Source organism: Magnolia sinica, chromosome 10 (assembly GCF_029962835.1).
Source record: "Magnolia sinica isolate HGM2019 chromosome 10, MsV1, whole genome shotgun sequence".
Classification (NCBI taxonomy): Eukaryota; Viridiplantae; Streptophyta; class Magnoliopsida; order Magnoliales; family Magnoliaceae; genus Magnolia; species Magnolia sinica.
In genome coordinates this window covers 6,093,366-6,117,574 of record NC_080582.1, presented here as the reverse complement: position 1 = coordinate 6,117,574, position 24,209 = coordinate 6,093,366, and the positions used below count along the sequence as shown (strand labels likewise).

At 39.7% G+C, this 24,209-nt stretch overlaps 1 protein-coding gene across 1 annotated transcript; it reads right to left on the bottom strand.

The window, feature by feature from the left end:
* Positions 1-519: 519 nt before the first annotated feature.
* On the bottom strand, positions 520-11,472 carry LOC131257846 (protein COP1 SUPPRESSOR 2-like). The gene is given in 7 exon segments (XM_058258760.1): positions 520-614; positions 894-943; positions 9,550-9,623; positions 10,153-10,240; positions 10,242-10,274; positions 11,031-11,234; positions 11,294-11,472. Coding segments are annotated over 7 exon segments (612 nt in total). The 5' UTR covers positions 11,377-11,472; the 3' UTR covers positions 520-534.
* Between the last annotated feature and the right edge of the window lie 12,737 nt (positions 11,473-24,209).

The window sequence follows — 24,209 nt, the reverse complement described above, 5'->3', positions numbered from 1 at the left end:
TCTGCAATAGTTTGTATAGAAACAAAAGAACACCTAGGCAAGGGTAATGCCCACCCTCTGAAGTGAATGAACGGCTCAGATCATTCAATGGAATAGTGAGTGAGCCCCACTACACGCATGCATATACATCGTGTGGCCCTTATCCGATCGTTTCCAAACATTGATCTGACATGAAATTGTATACATGCTAGAGTAATACGTCCTATCCAAACATTGGTTAGTGGCACGTCTCCGCTGGATGTATTCTGAATATCGCCCAACGTATACGTGAACAGTACCGGATACAATACAATACAACCAAAACGTGAATCCTAGTTCTATAAGGTTAGTATATATGTTTCTTTTCCTTCATTGAGCGTGTAGGAAACCATTGGATGCTTACCAACAGATCGTTTTAAATCCACACATGAACCCTAGTTGAATGGATTGGCCTGGTTTTGAGGCCAAATCATCTACAAGCAGAGCATCCCATTGACCTGTGGGCCACAGAGCTGAGTCGTGCGATTACACAATTCATCTAATTTGATATACGGATCACTGTCCATCAGACCATTGAGTTGGCCCAATCTTTAGTCTGGCAGCAGTTAGGCCATTTTTGTTGATCTGATGGTCCTCTGCAAGAATTCGGAACGCGGTCAGCTTTAGTATGAATGGTTAAAGAGCAAAGGGTTTTAGTTAAAATACAATTTCAGGAGATTCCTTAACACAATTCATTCCATTTCTACAAGTATTGTTTCGAAAAAGAGGGAGATATTGATGAGTATATTTTGAATGAAGTGAAGATTTCCTCTAGAGTGCTGTGAAACCGCAACCTGCTGATGGAATTTATGAAAATAAATAAATAAATACAAGACAGTTGCTTGACTAGGAATGTAGGGCAGATTGAGACTCACCATATGTTGAGATAAGCATCATCGTCATCGAGATGGATGCATGCGAAAATCTGAGGAAAGAATGAAGAACGAAGGCAAACAAAATCAGCATACGAGTGAGACTCAGTTAATTATGATGGAAAGCAAACCTAAATGGTTCAACTATGTGGTGTGGATGCCAGAGATGGCCTGTAAGTAGGGAACTTTGATTATGATTGAAGGGGGCTTGAAAAGAGGATGATGGAAAGGCTTAAGGGTAGGAAGGTTGGTTAAGGCCTGTGATGAAGATAGTGAATGGAGATTATGATGACGGCCGAGAGCTTATTTGGACTCAATCAAATTTCAGCACTGATGCGGCCTGCATCAGCCCAGATTATAATTTATCTGAACTCTGTGATATGGTTGATCAACGTTACTGCCAACAGGATGGATGGTCCTGATAACCTGAAATGAAGCCACGTGGGCCCCATTCAACAAGACATGCTGGATTAGTGTGAGTTACCACCCACAAGTTGTGCAGTCAAATAGCATAATCTCACCAGTGATTGATTAACCTGTGATGTTGTGCCAGCCTTAACCTTCAAATAGAATAAATAATTCATGTATGCCTAGCTAATTTGAACTAATCTTGTTTACATAAGCCAAAACATGTCTTTTTTGTGTTTCTTTCTTCTTCCTTTTTGTTAATCCATATGTTGTTTTATAATAAAATCAATTGAGGCCTTTTGTTAATCCATATGTGGTCGCAGGCCAGCTTACCAACTAAAATATGGTATTATGCAATGTTTAATTGGGTCGTGGAGCAAGAACGGCTCATGGTTCAATGGTCAATGGTCTAAACAGTTGATATTATGGGCTCCATTGTAAACAGTTGAGAAAGACAATGCAACAACAGATCACAATTAACCAAGAAAAGGGAAAATATTATACAGCTTGGATCTTCCAAACTGCAGTATGCGTGAAAACCATGCAACAACATGATCTCAACATTGGTGACCACTTAAAGTTCATGAAGTGTGGATGGGCCACACCCAAACAAAACGAACAAATCAGAAACTCCTGCCTGTTCAATTGGTGACCTGAAGACAGAAACAAAATGGACCAAAGCCCACTAATTGATGTAGAGCAGGTCACAATATCCAAACAAATAGAACAAATTGGAAACACCAATCGTTCAATTGGTGACCTGAAGGTATAAACAAAATGGACCAAGGCCCACTAATTTATCTAGAGTGGGTCACAACATCCAAACAAATAGAACAAATCAGAAACTCCTAATCGTTCAATTGGTGACATGAAGACAAAAACAAAATGGACCAAGGCCCACTAATTAATGTAGAGTGGGTCACAACATCCAAACAAATAGAACAGATTGGAAACTCCTAATCGTTCAATTGGTGACCTGAAGACAAACAAATTGGATCAAGGCCCACTAATTGATGTAGAGTGGGTTGCACACACATTTATGGTAAAGATGGACTAGAGAAGGCCCGATCAGAGGCAGAAGTGATCAGGACCGTCAGAACCTCAAAACAGTCGTATCTCGCAAACTGAAATGAGTTTTTTGACATATCATATATGATTTTGGGTAGGAGAAGCTACTTTAGCCAATCAACCTCACTACGTCAAGTTGCCTGACCCACACTAGATTTGCGAGATTCCATCAGATTGATAGTCAAAAGTCCATTTTATTTTCGTTTTTATTATAAATAGTAAGTTTTAATTCATTCATAACTTTTGATCCTTTGAGTTGTAGGAGTCGTGCCCAACATGAAAAGGGCTTAGAAAAATTAAGAGAATAATGTGCTTAGACCAAATTAAACACTTGACTATTTTTGGCCAAAAACCATGAAGTCTAGTAGGAATGATGAACTTCTATAAATAATAAGTTTACTATTTATAGTAAGTCACATTTTCAGGGAGTTTGAGTCTAAAACTTCATCCTAGGTTTGAGCTTACTATTTAAACGATTATAATTTCTTTTTTATTCATCAATCAATTTATTTTTGAATTTATTAGAAATCATTTCTATTTGTTTTCCTCGTGGATTCAAGGAAACTTTGTGAGGAATGCAGAGAAGTCCGTTGATACGGAGTAGTTATCCATGAGGAAGACGGTGATTGACCTCATCACGTCCTTCCTGCATCACTAATAGTTCACAGGTAACATGGAAATCATTGGATGTTAGCCTCGGGGGTAACATCGACCTCAGGGGTGTCTTCGATGTTTCCATTTCCCACACCCCTATGGAGGCGAATGCGGTTGCTGATAGCCTCACAAAGCTTGGTAGTGGCTCTCAATTTAGTTTATTTCTCAACTCCCAGGCGGATCTTCCTTGTATCCCCAATGACAAAGTGGGATTGGATAACCTGAGAGTGAGATAGTTCTTTTTACGATAGGCGGGTCCTTGTCTCTTTTTGTTCGCGGTCCGGCCCGAATCTCAGTTGTAATTACCTATGATCAATGATGACTACCTCCTGGACGAAGATGGCATGCCACGACCAAGCTTTCAAAACCATTGGAAGGGAGAACATGGCCTCTACTGCACAGGATTCTCAAGAAGAGGACTGGCAGGGGTTTCCATGGATGCACAGAACGTGGCCGATGACATTAAGGTCCTTGATGATTCCAATTAAATGTTAGAAGCCTAATAACAACCAACATACAATACATGTATGTGTAACAGTACCATACACCAACTTAATATATGATGACAGTATGTGTTGCAATTTTCGAGAAATAATACCAACATACCTTATATTTGTTATCCCAAAAAAAAAACAAAAAAAACATGGAAATCATCATTTTATTTGATGGGTGTGGTCATATATAACAGGTATGACTGGTTGGCCAACGGTGAGGCAGCATATTCTTTTTGTCACCACCTTGGGCTTGGTCTCTTCCTTTTGTAAATTTGTTTCGTGTGGATTATATGATAGGTGAGGCCCTGTTATTTTTGTCTCACCCATCCAGATGATTGTTCATTGAGTTTTTCAATTTAATAAATTTTCAGGTGATGTGCTCCCACTATTCTGGAAGAGAGAGAGAGAGAGAGAGAGAGAGAGAGAGAGAGAGAGAAGAAGAAGAAGAAGAAGATGATGAAGATGAAGAAGAAGACGAAGATGAAGAAGAAGAAAAGACTTGATTACCTATGGTTAAAATGACCTTTTTTGTTAACAGGTTTCAACATATGGCCCTTGATAGTGGAATGGAGGAAGAGGATTCATAGCTGATGGGGACATCATGCGCACACGCACGCCCCCCACCCTGCATACGTACACAAGGAGGAGGAAGAGCATTCTCTCTCTCTCTCTCTCTCTCTCTCTCTCTCTCTCTCTCTCCAATAGCTCTCCAATCAAAAATGGAAGAAGAAGAAAACAAGGGCATTTTTGCAGGCATGGTTGAGGCTGTTGTTTCCTTCTTTCTTGGAAAATTGGGGAAGCAACTCTCACAAGAAGCGCAGCTGCTCTCTGGAGTTGAAGACGGCATAGCATGGATCAAAGCCGAGCTTCAATCCATGAAATCCTTCCTGAAAGATGCTGACCATCGAAGAGAGAGGGATGCAGGTGCAGAGGCCTGAATTATGCAAGTTCGGCGGTTAGTCTTCAACGTTGAAGGTGCTGTGGATGAGCACATGATCAAAACAGAGACGCATCACCGTCTCAGGGACCGATACATGGGCTGTCTAGTTTTTCATCCTTGTTTTGTCAAGCACATGATAGCTCAGCATCGATTCAGTACTCGGATGCAAATGATTAGAAAGGAAGTGAAAGATATCCATGAAAGGAGAGCTCGATATGAGTTTCATACTCCACCTCATGATGGGACGAGTTCAAATGTTGCTGATGGCGGGCATGGAGATGAAGGAATTGCTGCTTCTTGGGTCGAAGAATCAGATATCGTGGGGCTTGAGGAAGATGTCAAACAATTAGAAGAATGGCTGCTAAAAGAAGAGGCACATCAGCGTAAAGTAATTTCGATAGTTGGGATGGGCGGTCAGGGCAAGACCACTCTCGCGGAGAAAGTTTACAAAGTTGCAGAGAGGCGCTTTCAATGTTATGCATGGGTTCATGTGTCTCAATCCTTCCAAATAAAGGATATCTTGAAGCACATGTTGAAGGATTTCTATGAGAGCAGGAGGGAGATGGCTCCAAATATCTCAGAGTCATCAAATGAGATAGAGCTAGCAAGGATGATCCACAGCTACTTGCAACAGAAAAGGTACGCTCTCGTCCTCGACGATATTTGGGATATTCGAGTTTGGGAAAATGTGAAACATGCTTTGCCTCGCGAGGGCGCAGGCAGGATCATCTTCACAACTCGCATTGAAAAAGTAGCTTCTCCTGCAAATGAGAGATGCTATTTAAACAAACTCGAGCCATTATCTCATGAATTGGCTTGGGAACTCTTCAGCAAAAAGGCATTTATGAACAAAAACACTCAAGGTACTTGCCCGCAACATTTGGTTGGAGTGGGAGATGCCATGGTCAAAAGATGCAAGGGATTACCACTCGCCATTGTGGCAATTGGTGGCCTCATGTCAAAGAAGAGCACCCATCCTTCTGACTGGTATGATGTACTTGAAAATCTTGATTTAGAACTGAATGATAATGAGGATCTTGCAAGATTAAATAGAGTGCTGCTAATAAGTTATAACTATTTACCTTTTCACCTCAAATACTGTTTCTTGTATTGTGGTTTGTTTCCTGAGGATCATGAGATAAAGAGAAACAAGCTGATTCGAATGTGGGTGGCTGAGGGCTTCATTGAAGAACATCCAAGAAAGACCCCTGAAGAGGTTTCAAGTAATTACTTTGCTCAGCTCATTGATAGAAACATGCTCCAACCTGTCATCCAACAGGGTACATGGGAGTTGAAGTCCTGTCAAGTGCATGACCTTATGCGTGACATTGCTATTCACATGTTTAAGAAGGAAGAATTTTGCAGCGATCATAACAAACCGAAACAATAATGTCAAAGAAAAACAACGTCGCTTACCAATTCAAAATGATGCAATTGACATTCCTGCTAGCATAGTCGAGTCAAATCCTCAGTCATTCCTCACATTTAATGTAAATGGCTTGCTCCCTTTATCTTTCCACCGAATGTTATCACAATTTAATTTTTTGAGAGTGTTAGATTTAGAAGGAACAAAAATCAAGAATTTGGCCTAAAAACGAAACTAGAGTAAATATAATTTTGGGTGTGTTTGGATGCTTGGTTGGCCTGAATAGGAAACTGAACAACATATGTAGTAAATAGCCAAAATTGAAGTATGGCAGCATTGCCATCTTATCATTTAAGTGTGTCAAACATGCATTAGTTATGAACATCTCTTGTATATTATCAAGGGACTCTCTCAAGTTCAAAAAATATGCTCAAATCTAGTAGTTATACTTACCAGCCCCATATCACTATGATTGTGCTTTTTGACTTCTTATTGCTTTGATTAGAAGAAGTCCAAATGACAGGACCAAAGCAAACATTCCATTGGAAAACCTCCATGAAGGTATGAATTCTATTAAATTTTGATTTTCTCGTTTGGGTATACACAACTAATCCACAAGAACCTATATAGCAGCCAATCCATGAATTAATGATAAGGTCGAGTTTATGAAAAGAGTAATGGCTTACATCTCATAATAATGTACTGACACAAAAGATACATTTCAATAAGATAATTGCTTGAAGGATCAGATTTTTCTAACATGTTCTCATGTTGGCTTGATTGAAAATCTCAAATGATAAAGGTGTACACATGCACACACACCCCCACACACTCACGCCATAGTGGGATTTCACCACCTATGGATACTCAAACCCTTGACTGGGTATTAAAACTCCTGAGAGTCTACCACCCGAGCAAGAGTAAGGATCAATATATTTTGGCTTGATTGAAAATCTCAAATGATGGTGGAAAAGAACAATAAGAACTCAACAACCCTGTTTTAGCTGAATTTAGAAGTTATCCAAGTGCCATCAATGATAGAAAATAGTCATCAATATATTTGAAAGAATTAGTTTATGGGTCTTCTTAAAAGACATCATAATACATGAAGCCTGCCAAAATAAGCATTAAAATCCTTATTTTTATATCCTGTTGCATGAAGAGTATCGCGATAAGGAGACCAAACAGCTCACCGGCTATGCAGGTAAACCTATTGATAATGGAGCATGCCCCCAAAATAGCAAATAAGAACAACAACTATGCAATCCACACGCATACCCTGCCCATCCAAATGACACAAGTAGCTGTAGTGAAAGGAAACTCATTTTGCATGTATCATGAACATGAAATTCAGTAACCTTATTTTTTCCATTGAACACAACCAAATAACATACCACCCAGTCCATGCTAGAAACAACTTTCATCCCAAATTTGGTCTCACTCAATTCTTTTCAAAATCTCAATTTTTTTGAAACATTATTTCTTTTTAAAATAATATAACTTTGTTTTTCAAAATCATATTTTTAAAAACCTTTTCAATTTTATTTTTTTCAAAATCTCATTTTTTTTTCTAAAAAATTTTCAAACAGTCTTTTTTTTCCCCCGAGTTCTGAATTTATTTATTTATTTTTTAATCACAAATTTTTAAAAGACTTATCAATTTACTTTTTTTCAAAATGTTAAATATCGCCAAACTCAACTCCGGTAGCACTCAAACAAGTCACTGATGGCACACCTAATCCCCAACACCACATTTTTCTTTCATGCCCACGATACAACATCCCTCAATGAGGATCCAAGGCAAGGATGACTTCAAAATCTTCAAACCTTCTTTGTGTTCTCACCTTGGCTTGGCGTTATTCGAGTATTTGAGCCTAATTAGAGCAGAAGGAAAAGCTCAACTACATCTCCATTGCCACTAAAAACACCATACATACCAGCCGGTTTCCAATTGAGCTATCGACATCAAGTTTGATAGAGTCAATGAATTGTTCGAACATTTAATACTCTCTCAAAAACTTATTTCTTACATAAAGGCAGGTTTGCCCAAAATATATCCAGGAAATTCCATGAGTATATCACATTTTCTGAAGTTCATTGAATTCTCCAAAATGTCCAAATAATGTCATATGCACTTTACTTAAAACATTCAATCAGTACAACTGGTTTTTACGAATTGATCAAGGGACTAAATGTCAAGAATATCCTTGCGACAAAGTAAGATATGTTGCAAAATTTTAAGCTGTCAACACATACCAATGCATATGAAGACTTGTGCGTGTTCTTCCATTGAATTGGAGACACCTATGAAAAATCTAAATAATTTTGACGACCAGTTCTTAGATTCAAAGCTCAGAAGTAGCAAATGCAGTGGCTGCTTTCAAGAGTTCAACAATATCTAGAAACAACTAACCACTCAAAACCAAGTTCCGCCTATGAAGGCTTGTCCATGTTCTTTTACTTGGGTGCATAGCCTAAGGAATAAAAATCCGGATACGTTCATCAATTATTCAGCAAGGAAAACGTCAGTGTGATAACTTTCGAAAGTATGTAAGTACTCAGCTCTCTTTGTTAAGTCAACAATCATGCAACAGAACCATTTGTATGTTTGTAATCTTGACTTAAATCATAATGAAAATCTAAAGTTCTATTAAAATTCACGATTGTATGTTTTGATAGATTTGGAAGTATGTAGGCACGAGGTAGCTGAGAAAAATCGTGTACACTAAGAGCACAAGTCCACCTCTGGATTTGTTTCCCAAGTTTATAGATGTTGCCGTAAAGGGTTACAATGCCTTAGGAAAGAGTTTTAATTAGTTCTTTTCGATGGCTGCATATGCAGTTAACGCTACTAAAAATAGGCCGGCAACGAAAGAATTGTGGAAATCAAGAAAACAATCAATGTATAGATCCTTAGCAGCACCTCAGAGTCAGACTCCTTCGACTTCCTCTCATACAGGTCCAGTTTGGCACTACAGAGTACCCCCTAAGGTGGTGGCTTTTGGCTGGCTTCTGGGTAGAAAACAAGTTCTGACAATCAACAACTTAAAGAAGAGAGGAATGGCCATTCCAAGTGTTTGTTCGCTGTGCTTTTAAGGAAGAGGAAACAGTAGATCATCTCTTTACCCACTGTCCCTATTCTAAGGATATTTGGTGGGGGGTTCTAAGGATGGCAAGAATCTTGCGGAATCTCATGGACTATGCCTAAAGCAATCGAAGACCTTTTCTGCTTGTGGCACAATAAGCACAGAGGGGCCTTAGGAAAAAGAAAGTGGAGGATGTTCTGTTGGCTGTGTTGGGCCGTGTGGGTGTAAAGGAACAATCGTTGTTTCAGGAATCAGAGCTCTTCTTTGATCAGGGTGCTCTTGAAAGTCCTTGTTTTGTTCAGGGATTGGGCTCCCTAGCTGTTAGGTTCCCCTGCAGCTTCTGGTTGCTTCTGTATATAGGGTTTCTTCCTTTCAGCAGTGGGGCTGAAGTTAGTATTATAGCTTTAGTTCTTTCTAGTTCTGTCAGCAGTGGGGCTGAAGTTAGTATTATAGCTTTAGTTCTTTCTAGTTCTGTCAGCAGTGGGGCTGAGGGTTGTACTTTAGTTTCTGTTTTTAGGTTTTTCCTCTTCTTCTAGGTTTTTTCTTGTTCTTTCTTTTTTCCCTTTCCTTGGAATCTTGTTTTCTTACCGGTTTCTTTTAATAATATTCACTTTTCAAAAAAATTATAATGGGATTGTCATACTCAATAGGGAGTTGAACTTCTGCAATCCCAGTAGTCCACTGTGTAGAACTTTCTTCTGAGTTCCTCCTCTTCACCTGAAAGAGAAGTTGTCAAATTCACGATTCAGTAGAGATTGGATGGTACCACAAAGAAAATATGGCTGCAAGATTTGGTAACAAGACATGCGAATTTGAAGTAAGAATTACTGACCTTAGCAAACAAGAGATGCTCGGCAAAAAATAAATAAAATAAAATAAAACAAATAAAAAGTAAAAACAGAAGAAGACATCAACAATGAGCATAATGACAATCCCATCAATGTCTAAAATTAGTCTGTGATAGATTTACAAGAATTATTTTTTTAAATTACTATTTAGTATGAGGGGTTGAATACACAATCCTTCGAGTAATAACAGAATCATATGAATATCAACAGGATATGATTGCACGTGGAGAAAACAGTTAAATGCATGTCCATAAAAAACCTTATAGACATGGCTGTATGGGCTGTTAATCTCAAGAGAGGGGGCTAGAGCAGCAAGATACAACCATTGTCAAAGGAAAGCAGCCCCAAGGCACTGTTCTAATAAAAACAATGAGGAGATATAATATCACCAATCTCACCTTAAGATACTCTGGAATGACGTACAATTCATCCTCTGCACTTTTTAAATCATTCTCAATTTGATCTGTAGCATCAATACTAGCTCCTTTTCTTTGCCAATTCTTATTCAACATACTTCAACCTATAAATAAGAAAACATGGAAATATGGGAGTTGATACAAGTTGAAGGAGTCAGTCGGTACAAGTTGAAGGCTCTAAAAGAGCATGGGCAAGGGCCAAAAGGACATGGGTGGAGGTAGTAAGAAAAGACTTGATGACATATGGTCTCACTTAAGTTATGGCCATTGATAAAGTGCAATGGCAGAACAGAATTTATGTAGCCGACCTCAATTAATATGATGATGATGATGATTCATGCAGCCAACCTCAATTAATATTAAAATGACGGTGGTGGTGGTGGTGGTGGTGGTGGTGGTGGTGGAAATATGGGTTAAAGAAGATATGAGAATTAATGCATATCCTTCTTTACTGACTAGCTTCTACTTTGTGAAAATACAGCTGCGACAGGATGCTCTATTGCATTGAAATTTGACTTGTATAATAGTTCCATAAAATGGAAATGACCAAATTGCTTTAATACTGAGGGATCAGTCTCCAAAATATGATTATATTACTTTTAAGTTTGACTTGAAAGAAATTAAATGCAATCTGAGAGTTACATTCTCATCATAGATGCAAGGAAAAGTCACCACAATCTCATCATTTCCTCTCGATTCAGCCTGACTAAATGCACCCTAAGCTTCATGAGCTGTAATGGTACCACCGAGCAACTCATTAGCATTTCATCACTAGATTCATCTATGAAAAGGGGAAAAGCTAATGAAAACACTAAAAATAAATCGCGCATCCAGACACAACCCAAGAATGGAAATCTTACATATTAGGATCTTCAACTGTAACTGCAGTCTCCTGAGCGAATGTATCCTGCAACACCAAATCATCCTTCTCCCCATCACCTCCTTCAGTCTTCTCGCTTGGCTTCGTAACTACGCCGACGACTGTTTGAACGGTCGAGATCGCAGGGATTCCTAATTTCCTCTCCCGCTGCTTCTGAAGGAATTTTACCTCCTCCAATACAAATCTAAGAAAAATCAAAATCCAATTCCAGAAAATAAAAGAGAGAGAAATAGAGAAATTTACCTCCTTTCCTCTTCATCTTCGGATAGAGTATCTTTCTGTTTTTCCTCATCTACGAGATTTCTCTTCCTATAATTCTTTCCCATTGGAATTTTCTTTTTCGTCGACGATACTGAAAAGCTTACCCTAACTCGTTAGGATTATATGATACACGGCCCGCGTCGTATATGCGGGTTATTAATTCTCGCAGGCGGAGCCCACTTTTGGGTAATGGCCGGGATGAGGAAATGGATTGGCTACTGCCCCTGCCACCAGCCCGGTGGCTAGTGGTCGGTGCTATGTGGGCCCCACCATGATGTACGTGTTTTAATCATTCCGTTCATCCATTTTTATAGATCATTTTAGTGCTTGATCGAAAAAACGAGAAGGATATAAATCTCAAGTCGACCACACCACAGGAAACAATAGTGATTGGATATCCACCATTAAAATCCTCCTAAGGCCCACCGTACTGTTTATTTGACATCCAATCTATTTATTAGGTCATAAAGGCCTAGATGAAAGGAAAAAACAAAAATCAGCTTGATCTAAAACTTTTATGGCCCCCAAAAGGTTTTTAATGGTTGACGCTCATTTAACATTGTTTCTGTAATGTGCTCTTGGGATATACCTCATTTTTGTCTCATACCAGGGATGAAACACATACATCATGGTGGGACCCACAGAGCACCGACCATCTGCCATTGGCTGATGGCTGTGGGAGTAGCCAATCCGTTTCCCTCTCCAAAACCCTACATCCGTCCCCTCCCCGCTGACCAAGTTCTGTGAGACCCACCATTACGTATATGTTTTATCTACGGGGGGAGTGAATTAGGTGAGACCTTGGACTAACCCAAGACAGTGTGGACCTTACAGTGGGCCCCACTTTGATGTATGCATTATGTATCCATGCTGTCATCCGTTTTTCCTAATCATTTTAGGGTACTTGAACCTCACTTAGTGAACCGTGTTTAGAGTATAAGAAATTAGTAAATTGAGTCTTTTAAATTCTTTAAAAGTATATTGTATATAGAACATATACTACCGTAGTTTAGATCTTACAAGGTGTTCATAATTGCATGTTATGGTGATGTGCAATATCTCTGTGAGTGCACAAGAGAATTAACTTAATTCTTATAGAAAGAGGCCCTATTTCCACACTCTTATAGGTGAGTTCATCAATGATGTTTTTATAACAACTTTTCATCCCTCCTTTAGTCAATACTATAAATTCATCAAGGGAAATACCCAACCTCAAGATGTTACTGAAATTTGCATTACTAATATCACATAAAGGGTCTTAGAGAAATATTTTCTCCTAATTATATAAAGTTGTTCAACCAATGAATCACATAGAAACTTTTCTTTTTTATTAAACCAAATTCTTGAAATATATAATTCTCATGTTAGGTTATTATTTTGAATGATTCATTTTTATGCATTTAAGTCTCATCTTTCTTGATGCTTTTTAGACATTTTCTCTACCTAGAACTTTCGTTAAAGGATTTGCAATATGATCATTGGATTATATAAAGTTCATAGTTATCACACCATTGTTTAGTAATTGTCTCACATAACCATGCTTCAGACGGGTTTACCTATATTTTTCACTGTAACACTTGTTATTAGCTTTCGCTATAGTGGGCAAGTTATGACATTGAATGAATATAGGTGGTACTAGTTTCGCCCAAAAAGGTGCATTGATTATTAAGGTTTTAATCCTTTCTGTCTCATCACCAACTGCTATAAAGCTAACCAATTCAGATTTCATAGTGGATTGAGCTGTATAGGTTTATTTTTTTATTTCCATAACTCTGTCTACCATTGAAAATAAAACTATTAGAAGATTTAGAATCATTTGATCTTAAATGTCGATCAATGTTGCTGTAACTTTTAATTACTGCTAAAAATATTTGATAACAAAGATCCAAGTCATAAGTCCCTTTAAGATATCTAAGGACTCTTTATATTGTGTCTCTACTTAACTGATGTAGAGCGGGTCGCAGACAGTTTTATGGCCAAGATGGATCAGAAAAGGCCCGGTCGACGACAGAAGTGATCCGGACCATCGGACCTTAGATCGGGCGTATCTCGCAATCCGGAATGAGTTATTTGATGTAAAATATATGATTTTGGGGTAGAACGAGCTACTTTAGCCAACCAACCCTGCTATGCCGGGTTGCGCAACCCGAAATTGTGAAAAACCCCTTAATCGATGGTCGTTTCCTGTTTTAATTTCGTTTTTACTATAAATAATAAGTTTTAGTTTGATTATAACTCTTCATCTGTCAGGCTTTAGGAGTTGCGCCCAAGGTGAAAAGAGCTTAGAATAATTAGGAGAACAGTTTGGTGAAGCCAAATAGGACACTTACTATTTTTGGCCAAAAACCTTGCGCACTGGTAGACATCACGACCGTCTATAAATAGTAAGTTTACTATTTATAGTAAGTCGCGAATTCTAGGAGTTTGAGTTGTAGTTTGATTCTGATTTCTTTCCCGGTACACCTATTTAAAGGGTTGTGAATTCGTTTTTACTGATTTATTAATCAATTTCGAATTTATCAGAATTTATTTCTATTTTCTGTTTTCTTTCCTCGTGGATTCGAGAAGTCTCTGTGAGGAGTCCAAAGAAGCTCCATGGATTCGGAGTAGTTATCCTCATCTTGTTCATCCCTGCGTCAATTGGTATCAAAGCAAGGATTCCCCTCAGGCCGATGTCAAACAACGAAGGTATGAATCAAAATCATGTACATGGTGATCCAGAGATTCGTTATCTTTCGGAAAGAATGGAAGCTTTCCATCGGAGAGTCAGTTGACCATGCAAGGGCTGTAGGCAACCCTCGACCGTCTTGCGAATGCGCTACTTCTGTCCCGAGCCCTAGGCGGTGCTCTACCACCTATGGTTGCTGTACGACACAACCCCGATTATCACAGAGCACTACTAGTGGCAAACCGTAGGGCTACACCAGATGATTTAAGTTCCAGCGACGAGGACATTAATGAGGGTTTTGCCCGACGACCAATCCATGGAGGCAATCATCTAGATCGTGCTGAAAGAGACTATCGAGGTTACGCTGAACTTCCTAGTTTTAACGGTTTATTACGTATCGAAGATTTTCTCGATTGGCTAGCCGAAGTAGAGAGATATTTCGATTATATGGACGTGCCAGATCATAAAAGGGTGAAATTGGTAGCGTTTAAATTAAAATCTGGTGTTTCTGCATGGTGGGAACAATTACAACTCTCACAAGCCTGCTAGAACAAGGCACCCATCTCATCGTGGCCACGGATGAGACGCCTTCTTCGATCACGATTTCTCCCCGGTGATTATGAGGGCAGATAGTGTATCTTCAAGCAATATCAAAATTGTAGACAAGAAAATCGAACTGTCACAGATTACACTGAAGAATTTCAACGGTTGGCTACACGAAACGATCTGTCAGAATCTGAGTCACAGAAGGTGGCACGATTTATAGGTGGGTTGCGACCGATAATTCAGGACCGACTTCAGATGTACCCAGTCGGGACCGTGGATGAAGCAGTTCAATTGGCGGGTAGGGCAGAAACACAACTTGCAAGAGCTCCTGCTCGTCCATATCCTTCAAATAGACCTCCAATGACGGGTCCCACGCAGGATTCAGTACTGCCATGAGGAAAAGATCCAGTACCTCAACTTCCTACAACCGCAAACCGTGATACGGGGAGTGGCTCATCCAGACCTCAACGTGTAGCACCCACAACAGCAGGTTCGAGTAGGATTCCAAATCCTTATACTCAGCCAAGGTTGAACAATTGTTATCGCTGTGGCCAACCAGGCCACTTATCAAACATTTGTCTTCAACATCCCGCAGCGCACTTGACTATAAACGAAGGGGGCACTAAAGATGAGGCCATAGAAGAAGACCATTGCTTTAATGAACATGAACAAACCACTGAAGAAATAGCAGGTGGTGATGAAGTGACGGGCGAGGATCGTGGCGAATTTCTAGTTGTGAGGCGATTACTGTATGTCCCACGAAAGGAATTACATCCACAGCGACACAATATATTTCGTACTCGGTGCACCGTCAATGGAAAGGTCTGTGATGTGATCATAGACAGTGGTAGTAGCGAAAACATCGTCTCAAGAGTAATGGTGGACAAGTTGCGGCTACCAACGATGAAACATCCTTCCCCATACTCTATTGGCTGGATAAAAAAGGTGAATGAGACCAAGGTAACTGAACAATGCACTATCTCGTTTTCAATTGGCAAAAATTATAAGGATCAAATACTTTGTGACGTGGTCGATATGGAAGCTTGTCATATGTTACTCGGTCGACCCTGGCAGTCGGACCGTGATGCGACCCATCGGGGACGAGATAATGTCTACGTATTTGTCAAGGATAGTCGAAAAATAATCCTTGCCCCTATGGCACCAGAGAACCACCCTGAAGCCTCTAAAGTGGAGGGGAGTTCTCTCTTGACCATTTGGGATTTCATGGAGGAATCTAAGGAAACTGGCGAGGTATACGCCGTAGTAGTGAAGGGCGAGGAAGAGGAACCCTCAAACATCCCTCCAAGTTTAAGACTGTTGCTAAACGAATTCAAAGAAGTCTGGCCTGAGGATTTACCTGATGGATTGCCCCCCATGAGGGACATCCAACATCACATAGACCTCGTCCCTGGGGCTAGCCTGCCCAATCGCCCTCATTATCGGATGAGTCCGAAGGAGTGTGAGATACTTCAGGGGCAAGTGGAGGAATTGATCCGTAAGGGTCTCTTGAGAGAGAGCATGAGCCCATGTGCCGTACCAGCATTATTAACGCCAAAAAAAGATGAAAGCTGGCGCATGTGTGTCGACAGCCGAGCAATCAACAAAATTACCATCAAATATCGGTTTCCAATACCACGGTTGGACGACATGCTCGATATGTTAGAAGGGGCCAAGGTGTTCTCTAAACTAGATCTAAGGAGCGGGTACCATCAGATTCGTATTCGACCCGGTGATGAGTGGAAAACGGCATTCAAGACCAAGGAAGGGTTGTATGAGTGGCTGGTCATGCCCTTCGGCCTATCGAACGCACCAAGTACTTTTATGCGTTTAATGAATCAAGTTCTAAAACCGTTCACTGGCCGATTTGTGGTAGTATATTTTGATGACATATTGATATATAGCCAGGATGAGGCGGAGCACAGGAAACATCTCAGGCAGGTGCTACAAGTCCTACAACTTAACAAGTTGTACCTCAACTTGAAGAAGTGTAGTTTTTTAACTGACAGCCTATTGTTTCTAGGATTTGTTGTAACGTCCACAGGCATTCGTGTGGACGATGAAAAGGTGCGAGCTATTAGGGAATGGCCGATCCCGACAAACATTCATGAGGTGAGGAGTTTTCATGGGTTGGCGACTTTCTATCGTCGATTTGTGCGAGATTTTAGTACCATAGTCGCGCCTATAACAGATTGCATGAAAAAAGGACCGTTCCAGTGGACCGATAAAGCTGATAAGAGCTTTCATGAGATCAAGCATCGTTTGTCTACAACACCGGTCTTGGTGCTTCCTAATTTCGACAAGTTGTTTGAGGTTGAGTGTGACGCTTCATATGTCGGAAGTGGAGGAGTATTATCACAGGAAGGCAGGCCGGTAGCCTTCTACAGTGAGAAGCTCAGCGAAGCCCGAAAGAAGTGGTCGACTTATGAGCTTGAGTTGTACGCAGTTGTTCAGGCGCTGCGACATTGGCGGCATTATCTGATTCAAAGAGAGTTTGTTTTGTACACTGACCATCAAGCATTAAAATTTATTAATAGTCAGACTAACGTGAATCGTGTGCATGCTAGATGGGTTGTGTTTTTACAGGAATTCACGTTCGTTCTGAAGCACAAGTCAGGGCAGCAGAACAAGGTGGCTGATGCACTTAGCCGTCGTGCATCACTACTAGTTACAATGAGCAACGAAGTAGTCGGCTTCGACTGTCTCAAGGAGCTGTATGCCGAGGATGAGGACTTCAAAGATTCTTGGATGAAGTGTCAAGAAGGTCACCCCAGTGACCTTCATATACAGGACGGTTTTCTCTTCAAAGGGAATCGATTGTGCATCCCCCAAAGTTCTCTGAGGGAGCAGATTATTCAAGAGCTACATGGAGGTGGCCTTGCTGGACACCTGGGACGAGACAAGACGCGAGCTCTTGTGGAAGAGCGGTATTACTGGCTGTAATTGGTATTTGATGTGGTAAAAGCTGACAACATTGTCATGTTTGTCAGACCTCCGAGGGGCAGTCTCAGAATACGAGCCTCAACACCCTGTAACCTGTACCTAATGGTCCTTGGGAGAATTTATCAATGGACTTCGTGCTTGGTCTCCCACGAACACAACGCGGCATGGATTCGGTGTTCGTGGTGGTAGATCGTTTCTCAAAGATGGCGCACTTTATCCCATGCAAGAAGACCCTCGATGCAACACACGTGGCGAATTTATTTTTCAGGGAGGTCGTTCGGCTACACGGGGTCCCCAAGACCATTACTTCCGATCGTGACACGAAGTTCATTAGCCACTTTTGGCGAACTTTATGGAATCGATTCGATACACGACTTCAATTCAGCAGTGCTTACCACCCACAGACTAATGGGCAGACCGAAGTTGTGAATCGCACGTTGGGAAACCTCCTTCGCTGTATTTCAGGAGAAAAACCGAAGCAGTGGGATTTGGCCTTGTCTCAAGCAGAGTTTGCATTCAACAACATGGTGAACCGCTCAACAGGGAGATCACCATTCCAGATTATATACGGACGAGTGCCTCGCCAAACACTTGACTTGGTCCCTCTGCCCAAGCATCCAGGCACGAGCATTGCAGCAGAACATATGGCAGACAAGATCATGGGCATCCATGCAGAAGTGCAGACCAAGCTACATGCCTCGAACGAGAAGTACAAGGAACAAGCGGACAAGCATCGGCGACAAAAAGTGTTCGAGGTGGGCGACCGCGTTATGGTCCATCTGCGCAAAGAGAGATTTCCGACCGGAACGTACAACAAGTTGAAAAATAAAAAAATTGGACCTGTCCCAATCATCCGAAAGATTAATGATAACGCTTATATTGTTGATCTTCCAGATGACATGGCAATCTCACAGACTTTCAATGTCGCGGACCTGACCGAGTATCATGAACCAGAGCATGACGAGAACTCGAGGACGAGTTCTTTTGAAGTGGAGGAGACTGATGTAGAGCCGGTCGCGGACAGTTACATGGCCAAGATGGATCAGAAAAGGCCGGTCAACGACAGAAGTGATCCAGACCATCAAACCTTAAATCGGGTGTATCTTGCAATTCGAAATAAGTTATCTGACGTAAAATATATGATTTTGGGGTAGAACGAGCTCCTGAAGCCAACCAACCCACTATTCCGGATTGCGCAGCCCGGAATTGCGAAAAACCCCTGGATCGACGGTCGTTTCCCTGTTTTAATTTCGTTTTTACTATAAATAGTAAGTTTTAGTTTGATTATAACTCTTCATCCGTCGGGCTTTAGGAGTTGTGCCCAATGTGAAAAGAGCTTAGAATAATTAGGAGAACGGTTTGGTGAAACCAAATAGGACACTTACTATTTTTGGCCGAAAACCTTGCGCACTAGTAGACATCACGACCGTCTATAAATAGTAAGCTTACTATTTATAGTAAGTCGTGGATTCTAAGAGTTTGAGTTGTAGTTTGATTCTGATTTCTTTCCCATTGCTTGGTACCCCTATTTAAAGCGTTGTGAACTCATTTTTATTCATCAATTAATCAATTTCAAATTTATTAGAATTTATTTCTATTTTCTGTTTTCTTTCCTCGTGGATTCGAGAAGTCTCTGTGAGGAGTCCAAAGAAGCTCCGTGGATTCAGAGTAGTTATCCTCATCACGTTCATCCCTGCATCAAGAGGTAACTCGAATCTACTTACAACAAAGGCAATATCTAGTCTAGTGTGCGTTTATAGCATGGGTTAAACTACTAATGATGCTGGCATATTTAGTCAGAGATTTTCCTTCACTAGTATTATATTTTAGCTTTATATTAAAGTCAAATGAAATGCAAGCTGGTGTATATTATAGTGGTTATATATATATATATATATATCTTCTTTCAATTTATCATTTAAGAAAATAATTTTAGCATTTATGTAGTGAATTAAAACAAGAGCCATTGTTAATTATTATTATTTAATCCGACTAAATAACCTGCTTTATACCTAACTTCTTCAAAAGATAATTAATTTGAAACCAAATTCTTGCATATGTCTGCCATGTGAAGGACATTTGCCAAGATAATATTTTTTCCAGAGGTAAAAACTAATTCAAACTTTCTATGTCTGAATAGGTTTACAGTGACAACATTCCCCATTAGAAACATTTTTAATGAAGAAACCTCTTTATACTAGTTAAACAATTTGCGATTGTATCACGTGTGCTAGTACATATGACTATCCACCAACCATTGCGAGGATCAATATGAACATATTCACCTCTTCAAATAGTCATTATCTTGGAGCCTAGCCTCTTCCTTGATTTAAAGACAAATGACTTGTTGTTCCATAGAGAGTTCTTCTATTTTATATTTTCGAGATTAAACGTGACGGGGCTGGTCGTGGGAATTGGGGAACCACAAATGATGAAATTGTTCAGTGAGTGCTATCTCTTGATGATCCTAACTTATTTTGCTAGGAATCTCTATCAGCTAACTATGTTTTGATTTTGGCTATACTTCATGAGCTAAGGATGTGTTTGTATACATATTCACCTCTTCAAATAGTCATTATCTTGGAGCCTAGCCTCTTCCTTGATTTAAAGACAAATGACTTGTTGTTCCATAGAGAGTTCTTCTATTTTATATTTTATGTTGTAAGAAAATTTTGAAATCCTTTAAAAAAAGTAACAATTTATCATTCCAAGCCACTACTTGGAAGAATTTGTTTAACTAAATTCATTCATATATAATTTCATGGACTATGAGATCAAACTCATTCACCTATTTTACCACAAATTTCTCATCTACCATCTAGAATTAAAGTATCTACTGATGGTAGATTTCTTCACGTCCACATCTTAGGTTTTGTACTTCTTCTTTAGGGCTTTTTCAGATTTTAGCTGAGTTATCATAATCTCATGTAACTAGTTTGACACTGCACGAAGAATATAGTTCTTGCATATAACTGGTTCGAAAATGTTCAAAATTTAAAAGATTGGCTAACCATTATGAATTTAAAACACCACATAATGGTCACCCGTTGTGAATTTTAAATTACCTGTTCTTTTATTTTTCTTTTGAAGTACACTAGCAGGATAGTCTCGGGCTTCACTGGTCCGAGCCAGCATTTCTATCTGACAATTTTAAAATAGCCATATCACAGCATTGTCTAGCATGTATGTGAATCTTTTTTGTATCACATAAATTTTTTTTTTTTTTAAATGGCATCTGCAGATATTTTTTAATTTGGTTTGCTATGACAAAGGAAACCATAGCCTCACCTGATGAATCCACCAATAGTCCACATAAAAAATGATAACAACATAAAACAAAGGAGATCCAAGCCAACCATTGGGTGGGTCTCATGGGCCGAATTTTTTGGGCTAAGGCCGGCTAGTTCATCATAGGGACCAATCTGTAAACATTGTGCATCCTTGATATAAAGTGGGTCACGGACACTTTCATGGCTAGGATGGACTAGAGAAGGCCCGATCGGAGGAGGAAATGATTCGGACCATCGAACCTTAAAACATTTGTATCTCGCAAACCGGAATAAGTTTTTGACATATAATATATGATTTTGGGTAGGAGAAGCTACTTTAGCCAACCAACCTTGCTATGCTGGGTTCCCATGTTGGATTTGCGAGATTCCATCAGATCGACGGACGAATTTCCGAAGCATTAAGAGATGAATCAAGCAAAGTATGCCAATCGTACAACCAAGCCCAATCACAAAGACTTGAATTTAACGTGGAAAAACCCTTTCGGGAAAAAAAAATACCATGGTACAAAGCGATAGATATCCTATATGAAAGCAAAAATTACAAGAGAAAGAGATTACCCGATTCAAAGAAGCCTCGAATCACCCAAGCTACACCCTTGAAACCCTATGAATGAATTAGAAAGCTCATGATACCCCCTATTCTTGATTACACCCATATATATAGCCTCTAGGTGAATCACAATCGAAATAAGAAATAAATCCTGCACTTACGCAATTTTGTGTAATTTCTGCAATAGTTTGATAGCACCTTCGATGGCATCGAGTTGTCATCAACAGACCTATTAATTTACAAATTTAAGACACATTAATCAACAATCTCCACCATGTCTTGATTCCATTCTTTATAGCCCATTTTTCCTCATCTCTAATTCTTGCCTTGCATCATAGCTCTACTATCGCTTCTTGTGCATCCTCCATCTTCCTTTTATGCTTTCGCCAAGCTAGAGAAGTTGGATAGAACTTGAACTTCTTCTAAGGAAACTACCTTAGTGAGCATGTCCATTGAATTCAAGCTGATGTGAATCTTCTCCAAAGTTACGCCTCCTTCACCTTCATGCCCCGCTCGTTCATGTGACCTAGACGTGCATGCCATATACGTGCAGACATGCGTTACAAACATTGTAGCTCTACCCGATGAAGTGCTCCCGATCAACCTACAAAGATTCCCATTTCCTTTGTGTCTTTATGACTATGAGTGCCCCCCTTTGAGACTTTAATGACATGATCAAAGCCGGTGAACTTGCACCCAAGTGCCTCGAGTGCTTCAAGAGATTCTAAGCTCTTCTACATCTCAGGAACATGTCTTACCTTAGTCAAGGTATGCTCTATGCCATCAAATATCTTTATGTGCACCAATCCAACACCCACCACATTATAGGCATTGTCATTGCCCATAAATACTTGGCCACCATCGCCACACTTTCTATAGTGGTGAACCAACTCCGATGAGGAGTCATGTGATATGAAACCCCAGTGTCCAAAATCCACTCATCCTTACGATCATCTTAAAAGTGTCTAACCATAGATACTAACAACATGTCACTTCCACTCGTACCTTCATCGGACTCGGTAGTGTTAGCCTCCCTAGAAGAAGCCTCTGAGTTCTCTCTTCTTACCTTAGGATTAGTACAATCCTTCTTCATATGCCCAGACATCCTACAATTACAGCACTTCAACTTTCCTTTGCCCTTGCCTTTGGATTTGGATTTCGATTGAGAAAATCCAGTGTCTCGCTCAGAGTTCTACCCCTTCGTAACCAATGCATCAGTAGAGGCGCCCATGTCCCTGTTTTTCTTTCTCATCGTCTTTCTTTGAAGGGCTAAGATAACTGTATCGAAACTAAGGTTCGATCTATCGGTGCACAACGAGTCCTTGAATTACTCATACGAAGTCGAGAGATAATTCAACAAGATGCATGCCTGATCCTCATCTTTTGATCACTTCCTCCACATCCAGCAATTTGCAAATCATCTTGTTAAAGTTACTAATGTGGGCCTCAACATCACTTACCTCCGTCATCTTCAGATTGAACAATTGAAGCTTTAAGTATAGGCGATTCTCAAGAGATTTCTTCACATAGATGTCCTCTAACTTCACCTGAAAACCTGTTGCGGTTTCTCTCTCATGACATTATAGAGGACCTCATCCGTGAGACACAATTGGATAAAGGTTCTCGCTTTCTTATATATCTTGTTTCATTCTTCATCTATCAAAGATTCTGGTCATTTCTCAAGGAACGCATCATCTAATTCGTGTCGAAGTAGGAGATCACCATCCCGACCTTCTATAATTCAAAGTTATTTTTCTTGGAATATTTCTCAACATCAAAATTAGGATTGACAGCCATTAATACTCACCGATATACAACCCTAACATAAAGTGTATGCTCTAATACCACTTGTTGGGAGACCATGAAAGCACATAGAGATGAATCAAGTAGAGAATTCCAATAGAAAAATCAAGCACAATCATAAATACTCTGAATTTAAAGTGAAAAAACCTTTTCAGTAAAAAAGCACAACATAAAGTGGCATATATTACTATGAAAGTAGAAAATACAAGAGATAGAGATTACCCAATTCAAATAAGCATCGAATCACCCAAGTTATACCCTTAAAACCCTAGGAACGAATTAGAAAGTTGATATATATATATATATATATATATATATATATATATATATATATATATATATATATATATATATATATATATATATATAGGAACACAAATCCTGCACCGACGCAGTGCATAGTTTTTACGTGATCGTTTGATGGTACTTGATGGCATCAACAAACAATCGATGGTATTGAACAAAACACTAAACCAGTCATATCTCTCATGGGCAGAAGTGATCTGGACCGTCGGAACCTTCTCACAAAGCGGAATGAGTGTTTTGACGTATCATATATGATTTTAGGGTAGGAGAAGCTACTTTAGCCCGCTAACCCGCTATTCTGGGGTGTCCATGCCGGATTTGTGAGATCCCATCAGATCGGTGGTCAAAAGTCCATTTTATTTACGTTTTTACTATAAATAGTAAGTTTTAGTTTGATTATAATTAACTTTTGATCCTTTGAGTTTTAGGAGTTGTGCCCAACATGAAAAGGGCTTAGAAAAATTAGGAGAATAATGTGCTTAGGCCAAATTGGTCACTTACTATTTTTTGGTCGAAAACAATGAAGTCTAGTAGGAATCATGACCATCTACTATTTATAGTAAGTCACGTTTTTAAGGAGTTTGAGTCTAAAAATTGAAGCATTTCTTCAAACAATTAACGCATAGTCAGAATTTTAGTGTTTACTGACCAACATGCTATCTAGTCAGAATTACAGAAGGTTATATTTGCACTGCATAACACTATTGAATTATGTGACATCCTGATTCCCAAAAACACCAAGGGATAAGGAAAAATCTGAGGAAGCATTTTCAGTTGAAGAATGTTCTAGTTAGG